Source organism: Brienomyrus brachyistius, chromosome 16 (assembly GCF_023856365.1).
Source record: "Brienomyrus brachyistius isolate T26 chromosome 16, BBRACH_0.4, whole genome shotgun sequence".
Taxonomy (NCBI): Eukaryota; Metazoa; Chordata; class Actinopteri; order Osteoglossiformes; family Mormyridae; genus Brienomyrus; species Brienomyrus brachyistius.
The window spans coordinates 12,913,347-12,924,741 of NC_064548.1; the positions used below are offsets into that span (position 1 = coordinate 12,913,347).

The window sequence follows — 11,395 nt, forward strand, 5'->3', positions numbered from 1 at the left end:
TACTGCTACAGTAGTTTTCATAATTAGCGCTGCGAGGCCTCATTAAATCCGCTCTAATGAATAAATATTGTATTTCATAGCTTGATTACCAGATCAGCTCAATGCTTGAGCGTCGTAAACAATTATTTCCCTAAATATTCATCATCCAAAAGTGGATGATCATTGGTATTTAATGCTGGTATTTTCAAGTGCATCTCTATTATGCTAATAGTTTTTCAAGCATTTGTTTTTGAAGGAGAACTGGGGCAAATGTATCCACACAAATAAATAAGATTTTACCTTTTGAGGTAACATGTTGAAAATGACATTAAAAGGTTACAATTTAACATTTTACTGGAATACAGGCTCTTTTCTTTTTTTACATTCTCACCTTTCAAATTCATTGGCTTTTTTGCTGGACTGAAGGAAAAATATTGGATAACCCAGGACAATCAATTCTACACACTCATTGGCTTAGCTCACCCATGGACACATGCAGGCCAATGGCACTGGTAAAACTGGCACTGGAGCCTGCCCACTTGTCCTCTGACGAGCACGTGAACGAACACCACTGAACGTCCAAACTTAGACCATTTCCACAGGAAAGAAGAGGAAAGGGGCAAAGACATCGTTTAAAAAACGAGAACATGATTTACAGGTATGAGGCCCCCATTAGAGGTTGCTAATTGTTTCCACACCATTAGTGACGGTTATCCAATGAAGTATCCTAACAGACACCGTTGTAGGGCACTCAGCTCCGATGTCATGGAACAGTTTTGATCTGTGGTATACCCTCTACTCCAGGTAGCAGAGGGAGCATATCACAGACACAATTATCGCACTCACTACACAGGTGCAGTCAATAATACCTCACCGTCCATATCTTGACAACCTTCCATAAAGGTAAAAACCATTTCAGTTAAATTTTTGCATTGTCAGCTCTTTCAGATTTACTGAAATATGTTACTATTGTTGGGGCGGCATGGTGGTGCAGTGGTTAGCACTGTTGCCTCACACCTCTGGGACCCGGGTTCGAGTCTCTGCCTGGGTCACATGTGTGTGGAGTTTGGATGGTCATCCCAGTAGGATAAGTAGTTTAGAAAATGGATGGATATTAATGGTCAATATTTTAAAATGCAATACTTATAGGCTACTTGCATGCATTTTAAGTGTTAAAACCATCACTAAAAAGTTGCACATGAACGTTGCAACTGTTCAAAATACTGGAATTCCTAGAATCCCAGAAATCAAAATTTGAGAATTTCTAATGTTCTGAAATGTGTCACTCATTTTGCAACAATGAAAATACAGCATTATATAGAACAGTCCAATCAAGCCTAAAAGCACAGATGTGGGCAACCAAGGAGTACAGTTATAACAATGGGGCCAAAGTTTACTGTAAATGTTTATTTGTTCACTTAAGTGTGCAGTACATACACACAAATCCCTCAAAAAACAATTTCAGAGAAGCCTTAACATCTAAACTCAAACTATCATCTATTTTAATAGATTTCCTGAACAACGCATCTGCAGACAATCAGTTAAGGCACATCTCACAGGAAAGTTCATACCTTGCCAAGCAAAACACACTGCCCCTCTACCACAGTGCCTCTGTGTATGGAAGCAGTAGTAATTCATCAAATCATTATTTCATATCTTAAGACTGAATGCCAAGCTAAGAGTGCAATCTCACAATGGAAGTTATAACAACCTTAAGTGGTTAAAAGACTGATTCATGAGTGGAACACTTAAAATGTTAGGCGCAAGACCTAGGCGAGAGAGATTTCAGCATCAAAATTTACAACTTAAGCACACTAGCTAAACCGCTGACAAACAAAGGACTTGTGACCTATAATCAAGTAGAAAAAAAATTAAGTTTTCTGCGCAAGTATCCCAAACATTTCCCCCTGATTACAAAATGCCACCGCAGAAGTCAGAGCACATGTGTGACGACGCGAAAACTACACAACTTTCAAATATAAGAAATGGCACAACTATTTCAGCCCTTTTCACAACAGTTTTTTTTTTTTGGAACAAGGAGATCATATACCACTTGAAGAAATCAACTGCTTATTTTATACATTTAAAACAATGTAATTAAGGGAAGCAATTTCTGTAGGTCATTTAATGGCCTATTGAAAACTAGGACTTGCATATCAACAGGATGCCAGACCATGTGCGTTTTTATATGAAAGCCAAATCGAAACCCAAAGCATCAGCTCAGGAAAACACCTGATGCAGAAAGGACACGGTAGGACTCCAGGTGTTTACTTGTTCTCCTCCTCCAACTCCCTTTTCAGGCTGCAAACAAACAAGAACAGCCATTAAATTTAGATGTTGAAACATTATTACCCCTCACAGTAACAATACTGCCCATACCATCCACCCGCTGCGAATTATAGCTTGAAGTTATCAGCAAGATGGTGGCACACAAACACCAGCCCGTCGCTCTGGTACCAAACCGTTTCCTGTCATATTTCCTTCCACCGTTCTGCACCGCTACACAAATACTGCACATATAGTGTAGTGCCTTATCTGCTGCTGTGTTTTGCTACATTTACAGCATTTGGCAGATGCCCTTAGCCAGAGCGACTTACATAAGTGCTTTAAGACTCTCCCCTCCTTTATGGTGTATACCACAAGTATTCTTTTCTCCCCAAGTCCAGATTCCATCAGGGACACGAAGCCAAAGGTCTACTTCCCCTCAGATAAATATTTTTTAGGGAAGAATAAATCATGCATTCTAGATTTAATTGGCAATCGAGTAGCCCTTGTGCATGCTACATTGCTGACTGGCGTGTTACTAAATGACATTTCATAACTCGATACAAAATGACAATGATTCTTTGAAAGAAAAATGGAAAGAAAAAAAAAAAAAAAAAAAAAGAGAGAGAGAGAGAGAGAGAGGCTAACCTTTTCAGGTAGGCGTGCACGTTGTCATACCCGTGGTACTTCGCCAGGTAGACCAGGACGCCCGTAGCACAGCGACCCTCGCGGGCCCGACAGAAGCTGCAGTTGCATATACCCCTGCAGGGGGGGCACTGCCAGTCCTGGAACACAGCCCAGTTTCAATTAGCTTTTCCCTCTCAATGACACCACGTTGTGTCAAGACATCAGAGAGACGGGCCTTTTCACAGACTAAACCGGAGCCGAGTGAAGTTGCAGGACTCACCGGGTCCAGCAGGGCGTCGCGCACCTCCTCCCCATAGCGGTTGCGTAGGCACGGCCCGCAGAATTGACCTCGGACCCCGAAGCACTCGGGGTTGCGGCAGTTGGTCTTTGTGTCTGTGGTCTTTTGGCGGCACTGATGGCACGTGGAGCCCTGGAAAGCGCAGGGCCAGTTAGTAAATGGGCAACAGGAGACCGGGGCCGAAGGGGCAGCCAGCCATTGGACAGAGATCCCGGTGGCGGGGTGGAGCTGCGGCCACACTCACGGTGAAGCTGTTGTACACTTTGTCCCTGACGACGAAGCAGATGTTGTCCAGCTCCTCCTGGGTGACCTCGCTCACTGGCCGCACCACGTGGGGAATGGTCAGCGCCCCTTGGTAGCTGCGCCTTCGGGGCTCCCTCTGAAACACAGAGCGCGGTCAGCTGATGCATGGGTGACATGAGCCCTCCGTTCCAGGTGAAGGAACTCAGCCTGCTCAGGTGATGCGACCCACCTTTCATAAAATACTCGCGGCGGATCAACCAGCTGATCTTTTTATGAGCACTCTCGACAGCTGACAGTTGTCAGTAGGGGGCAGACTTTTGATGCCGTGTGGCGTGACAAATCCCAGCCCGACGGCGCCCCCTCCCCCCGAAAGAAAGAACAAATAAGCATATGGTATAAGGCGAGGAGTAACCTCTCCCCTGCTCACCGGTTCATCATCCCCCTCATAGAAACGACTCCTGCGCACCAGACTGAACCGGTCCTCTGGGTCCTCAGAAGCTGGGCTAGGTGGTCCATCCACAGCAGAGCGAGAGCGCGTGTGCGGTCGGGAGACACGCTCCGGGTTCCTCCGGCAGGGCCCGGCACCCTCCAGAGATCGGCGTGGCATGCGGCGAGGCTGCGGGATGACCAAGTGCCACACACCAAGTAACCACAGGTTCCTACTCTAAGTATTCCACCCTTTAACGCACAGACTCCCAAGACACCGGCCACTCACCGAGTCCACTGACTGTGAGGAAGGCCTCGGGGGAAAGAGCCCGGGCACTTTATTCAGCTCCGCCATGAGCTTCGCCAGCTGAGGAGACAGAACCAGCACGAGAGTGAACACCCAGCACCCATCCTCCCTAAAGCCTGTTCTCCTGCCTGCTGCTGCACACTCACCATTGCCTTGTTCTCTTTTATGTTAAGTGCTCGCTTATCCATGAAGTTCTCCCCCTCGTCCGAGTCGGACTCGGGCCCCCCGTGCTGCGGTGGGGGCTTTGCCGTGGGCTTCGGCTCGCTCGCCTTCCTGACGGGGAACTTCAGCGCCACCTTCAGGGTGTGCGAGCGCCTGCTCCTGCGCGGAGGCCCGGAAGCCTCAGAATCGGAGTCCACTTTCTAAAAGGAGCATGCAGAAACAGGTATTAAATTCGCCCTGGGAGACGCAGGGGATGCCATCTCATTGTGACTTGCAGGAGCGAAGATGCAAGGAAAAAAAAAAAAAAAAGAAATTTCAGGGACCCATCAAACTGAAAAGTCACCGTTATTAACAGACAAAGTGCATCTGCAAAATGTCTCCGGTGCATTTGCAGGCAAGGTCTCGTATTAATCAAGACAGCAGTTTTAGCTGACCTTTCAGTAATGGCATGCTATTACCTCAAGTTGCCATTTACAATAATCATTTTTAAAATTACTTGAAGTGTTATTCAGCACCGAGGATCTTTCTTGTTGCATTTAATCTTTCGCCCTCCTCTGCCTGCGACCCTAACATATTTCGTTTAATGACTGGGAATTTACATCTTAATTGCAAAAGAGATACACTGACATTTCAGACTAAAATACACAAAGGAAAATGAAATTCCTCTGCTATAGTTTAGGACGCAAAGGATATTAAAGTAATGTGTGGGTCATTTAAACACCTGAATGAGCCTTTGTTCTGCCGGGAGCACCCACCATAGCCTCCATGGCGTTGTTGAACTCCCCCTCCTCAGACGCACTCTGTGCCTTGTCCTCCGCGGGGCCCCTGACCACCTGTGTCACCTTGGGCTGCTTTAAGGATTTCTTCTGCAAAGAGTTAAAAACTCTGCATCTCTACTTGCCCCTCCCATCAACAAAAGCCTACCCAATTAAGACTTTGCGGTAAAGTAATCCTTTAAGGCAGGCTATGAGACCATTACCTAGAACCTGTCATAGATGAGATCGGGCAGCCAACTGCTGACTACTTACGGTGTTGGCAAAGCCATCCGAACCAAAACTGTCACAACTGTCATCAGAAGAGGAGGAGGAGGAGGAAGACGACTCCATCGGCACCAGGGCGACATTACGATAGCTGCGCAGACTCATCCTGGTATATGGTGACTGGGGGGTCAGACCACGCTGAACCAAAGCAAAGGGACAGTTAAACATCGACATGAACTGCAGACAGAGTGTAACTCAACATGCATTAGGGTTGTCAGGCAGCAAGATTCACAATGCGGCAGCCTGATGGCAGATCTTGCAGACTGGAAACCAAACATCCTGTCTGAATATCAGCCACACCTCATGCTCCTGAATTTAATCTACTTTAAGTTCCTTCAGGTGTCAGCTGTTTTTGAGCGCGCATGCAGAAAACTGGGGCGGTGTGAGCGATCGGATTAATGGTGATTATTAGGGCAGAAACGTTTGACCATCGTGGTAGCGTGAGTCTCCCTATACAATTAGGGCAAATCATGTTACACATGCACGTTTAAATGGACGGCGGAACGCGATCACTATGCACGTAGAAAAATGCAGGAAAAAAGCTGAACATTTCGTCGAAATGGGTAGGGAATTTTACAACTTAGCACCTTAATTACCCGTACTTTATCAAATAAAGCCGCATTGTGGACTATACCAAATTCAGTTAAGGGTACTGCTGCTCGTGGTCACAGACTTCGTGGGGCATTCCGAAAGTATTATACTTCGCTTTGCCAAATATATTAAAGTTTTATAATTTACAAGTTACAAGTGTCTGAAATACACATTTAAGAACAGAATCGAATTATTTTAAATACTTCACAAAGCATGCAATACTGGGTTACTTAAAATAGTTCGTGCAAATTTATAATAGAAATTAGATTACTTTGACCTCATTGTTCGCAAGTGCGAATACCGTAATCATTTCTGACAGCTACTTGCAAATATAAGTTGTTTGCAACTCGAGGATAAAGTACCATTAGTGAGCAATCACAAAAATATACACACGAGTATATTTACATTACCTTCGTGCGAGATGGACGCATGTTTTTTTATGTTTGTAGTTCAGTATTTCTTTATTGCTTCTCTTTCTCGGAGGGGCGAGCTGCTGGTAGTATAGCTTTGCACAAAGTAACTCCGCGCCACTAGCAGCAGTAAATCGCGTGCACAGATTTCCCGCGCCGACAGTCCTTACAGATACATATACATACACACAATTTTTTTTATACAAACCTTGTCAAATAAAAAAACTTTCCGTACATTATACTCACAAAGAAGAATATTAAGTTATATATGTATGCCTTTAAACCCGTTTTGCTGTTTTTTATTTTTAAACATCGTTCTCGTATTACATACTTTCATTTTATAGGCACTCTATCGTGGCGCCAAATTCTACTTTTTTGGGGCGTGGAGAAATTGCTTCAATAGAGTTTGGATTTAAAGGTATTAGGGCGGAATTCTATGTATTAATAATGACTGCTTGAGCTGTAACAGCAAATTATTAGTTATTTCCACAATATATTACACACATGCCATGGTGTTGTTTTTCTAAATACAATATAGACTTTACAACACAGTGAACCTTACGAATGCATCCGCCTTTTTTGTTGAAAGCCCTAGACTAACACGCTGTTAGTCAAGAACACATTAAGCTTTCTGAGCTATAATTAGCTCGTAGGCTGAACAAGTGTAAACAAGGACAGTCACTGCATGCAAGCTAAATGCGTTTCAACTGATAGAATTGGACCTTTTCAACATGTTAAACGTGGAATGACAATGAGTACATAGAGCGGTAAGAGGAATTCGGTTTCAATCCTTAATAAATCTTTTATAAATACTGCACAAATACAGTATTGAAGTCGTGCTCTTGCTGCCTTTTTAAGAACACAATTCCAGAGTCCTTAATCAAAGAGCGAAAAAACGATGGCGTTACACAGTTACATATCTCCAAAGTACCCCTAGAGGTAATTTTCCATGATTTCATATCCTGCGTGCGTTAAGAGGCGTCAGCGGGGTGTTACAAACGTCATATCGTAAAAAAAGACCTTTATGCGATTCTTGCAACATGATGCTTCACAAAGTTATTAATATAGGCAGTACCAGCTCAAGCCGATGTGGCGCCCTAGGCAAGCACCAGCACCGGCGCCCCACGTCCAAGGCAAAGTGAAATTAGCTGGCAATTCGGCGCCCAAGGCGGCCGCCCGTGTCGCCTATAGGATTGACCGGCCCTGAATGCAAATCGTTTTTCTCTTATTTGTTACCGGTTCGTCGTTGATTTCCCGTTTTTTTCACAGCCTCAGAATCAGCGTGTTATCAGCTGTACGGAACAATCTCTTATCAGACCCAAGGCGTGGGAGGGCTGATTCGTCGCGTTTTATTCACGGCCCTTCCTGCTCCATACTCTTCTCCAATTTTTGACGTCGGTAGGAGGGCTGAGTGTCGAGGTGGTGAGTCTTTCACCAACAGAGGTCCTTGTGTGTGATGCACTTGATGGAGCAGCCACTAAGGAATGATCCCAGCCAATTACATCCACCTTTGGCAGAAGAATGCTTGTTTACAGCACTGCTAGGGATGGAAGACAGTCCATTGTGATTTAAGCTGCTGAATAGATAAAAACACCTTATGTGACTTTGAAACTCAAGATTGTAAGCTGTTCATCCAACATCCAATCGTGCAACTGGACATTTACTATTGCAATATAGTAAAATGCAGCACAACACTTATTTTGGGAGATTTACTAAAACACTTGGGTCGCAATTTAAGATCCTTAACCCTCCAGAATACTAAGGTTTCTGCAGTGGTCCAGGAATAATCAACATACTCTTAGCTTGACTGCTGAAAATCCTCAGTAAAACACTCAGCTAAATAATTGCTCAAGAGTGACTGTCCTCTTTGACATTACGCATACATCACAGAGTTCACAGAGACAGGTTCATTACTTCGAAAGGTACAAGAAGTCAAAGTGGAAGTGGCAACAAGATCTTTAAAATTAGAAATAGCTAAGGGGGTGGAGGGTTACAATTATCTGACGTGTCAGCCATCAATTTCCATCTGCCAAAAACTAATTAATTCAGTTTTGAATAGAGAGAAATCCAATAGCCTCAAGGAAATGCCACAGAAATCCTCAATATCTTACAATACTGTGTTTTTTTTTGTAAAAAAAAAAAAAATAGCCATCTCAGTTGTAATTCATAACTATAAAATAAAAGTACAATTTTGAATCATAATCCTAATATTTTCCATGTCTTACAGTGAGTTTTACAATCATAACACACAAAATGTTTAAAGTGTTTAATGATATTTACTGAGCATAAATTCCAGCCTCCGATAAAAATAACGACAGCAGTTGCTTTGCAGAGAACAAACTTCAGAATAACTCCAGATTCATGAACTTAATAAGAAACCTCTCCATCCCACATCTTGTCTACTAACAAAGGCCTTTTTATATATCTTTTTCCCAGCTATAAATCCAAAGGTCACCACCTAACCACACTTGGTTCACGGTCCGGGTGAGTCTATTGTGTGTGGATCACAGTAAACGAGATCACAGGAGTGGCACTAAATACATTTCCTGTGAGGATTGAAGACCGGCTCCACGGTCCCGTGGGGCTCACAAAGGGAAACATCGGTGAGCCTCGGGCTCGGGGTGTACGCTAACGACTCCGCTTTGGCCCCCGACGAGCGGCACCGGGGACCGTGGTCCACACCAGTCTAATCACTCTGGCAGAAACAATGTCTGGTAATGATGCACAGGACCGGAGCACTTTTAATGACAATTCATACATAATTCAGCACCTTTCGCTTGGCAGTGTGGCGATACCCTCATTAGCGGGGGCCCTCGGTGCTGTGTCAGATGGTGGCCACACAATCGCAAGCCTTCATTTCGTCTTTGAGGAGTGCAGCTGCTTCCATGACACGGCCAGCAAAAGGGGGTGCAAAAAAACACAAAAAAAAACAGCACGTCAGTTTGTTTTATTTAGTGCAAAAAAAAAAAAAAAACCTTACAGTTTGTAAAAACAAGGCTGACACGGAACCTGACACCAGGCAGGGGAAAATAATTAGCTCTCATTTTCTCAGGGCCTTGTTTCCTTCTTCCCGCTGTGTTTCTACCCACTAAAACCACCACATGTCAGTGGAAATGGGAGGCAATTAGCAGGCTCATTTCAGCCCCGCCGAACGTACTGAAAAGAGACTATTTATGATGGGACAATGAACAGCTGAAAGATTAAATAACATTTGCCTTTTAAAAAGAAAATGACTTCTGCCTAAATGGGCCATTTTTGATTATATTCAAACTGCAAGTGGAGGAGCAGTCGTTTGCCACCCTTTAAGACCCTAACAAAAGACCCGGAGCAAGTGGGAATGAATTTAAAGCGTTGCTTTAGATGAAAGGCCCTTTTTTCCCCCCATCTCTCTCTCTCTCTCTCTCTCTCTTTTTTTTAAGAGCAATACATGCCTTGTTATGAAAGAAACACACTTAGCATGATAGTGGTCAATATGTGAGAAAGTGGCTGATACGGGATAATGATGAGTACTTTTACACAGTGAAATGAATATGGAAATTGGATATTTCCTAGATAAAACGCGCCGCCGACCTAGACATTGTTAAAACGCCAAGATTTTAATTAGCAGTGACAATAGTATATTTTAGAATGAGGATATCAACCTAGATGTGTTCAAAATAATTAACCAAGAGGAGATAAATCACTCCGACCTGGGTGGATGGATAAATCTCACTTAAAAGAAGAAATAGATTGCATGGCATTAACACGGGGCATTATTTTTGCTGTATTTGATATATGACAGCAATTCCTTCAGCTGATTTAACCATAATTCTTACAGCTGTCCTCATAAAGGCTTTGAATCACGCCGCACTACAGGAGGACGACCTGACTTGGCCGTCCAGGGGTGTCACGGCAGCGGCTGCAGATCTGACCCTTACCTTCTCCCACGTATCTCCCTGCTCAGCCTGCAGGAGGGAGACCTTGATTTCCCAGGGAATGAGTGAAAAGCAGCAGTATATAAATCTCGTTTCGAAAACAGGCATTCAAGAAAAAAGCGTTCATAATAATATAACCATTCATATCAAAATTCAAATCACTTCTGCGAAAATAATGGTTATAATAAATTCTTTCTTGATGCATCTACTATTAAAAATATTTTTTTCTGAAGAATGGGCCATATTTGCAGTCTGATCTTACCTTGTAATTCTATTTTAAATAGGAAAAAAGTTACAATGTTTTTTAAAAAATAATTTCTTCTCTTACTTCAGGTGAACGGACCAGTAGTTAATAGATCTGCATGCTAAGTAATGATGCTGTTGTTTTAATGTTATTGGGTCAGTCTGACTTTCAACCTTACTGTTGTCCTGTTCTTTTTGTTAGAGTCAGATTTTGCTGTCACCAGGAGAGTCACAGACAGCTTCATGTCACGTGCACTTTCTGGGCTTAAATCACGGGAGACACACGTGCATGCAAACGGCAAGAGACACGTTTGAATTGACTGTCTTTCATATGTGGGTGTTCCATGCAAGTGGGATGTGAGTTACTGGCAAGGTTTAGGACTGTTAAGAGTTCGGCTCTTGGTTTTAAATATATGCTAACAACATGAGTGTAAAGAAACAAAATGCAAGACCCCCCCCCCCAAAAAAAAAAAGACTAAGGAAAAGAATTACTGCAGGACCTTCTGAACGATATTTCATCCATTGCTGTTACATTAGCAATAGGCAACACTGGAAAATTAACAGAAAGCATGTTTAATTACTGCGATTACAACCAGCGGTATAAGGACACATTTATACATGATAAAATGCATATATATATATTTATTTAAAGTGCTTATGGATCAAAATAGCGCCTAATTTATTTCCCCTTTTCCAAAAAGATGTGTGCATTTCTACATTCGTGTTTATAGAGTTAAGGGTCAACGGCGAATACTCGAGAATCTCTTTGCTTATGTTGTTTTGCATTATAAGGCAAAGTGACAAATACATAAACACTTAAAATATAAATACTAATTAGGACATCTCTTGGAAAATGGAAATCATTTTCTTTTACAGTAATGATTTATGAG

The 11,395-nt window shown here is 43.0% G+C and overlaps 1 protein-coding gene across 1 annotated transcript; it reads right to left on the bottom strand.

Annotated features, from left to right (window-relative positions):
* Positions 1–1,366: 1,366 nt before the first annotated feature.
* Positions 1,367–6,502, bottom strand: cdca7a (cell division cycle associated 7a). Its single transcript, XM_048979726.1, has 10 exons — positions 6,349–6,502; positions 5,336–5,485; positions 5,063–5,173; positions 4,292–4,507; positions 4,128–4,205; positions 3,840–4,028; positions 3,414–3,548; positions 3,152–3,301; positions 2,893–3,029; positions 1,367–2,280 (listed from the first exon to the last, which is right to left on the bottom strand). Exons 1-10 carry the CDS (start codon positions 6,367–6,369, stop codon positions 2,247–2,249), a joined length of 1,221 nt encoding a protein of 406 aa, XP_048835683.1. The 5' UTR covers positions 6,370–6,502; the 3' UTR covers positions 1,367–2,246.
* Between the last annotated feature and the right edge of the window lie 4,893 nt (positions 6,503–11,395).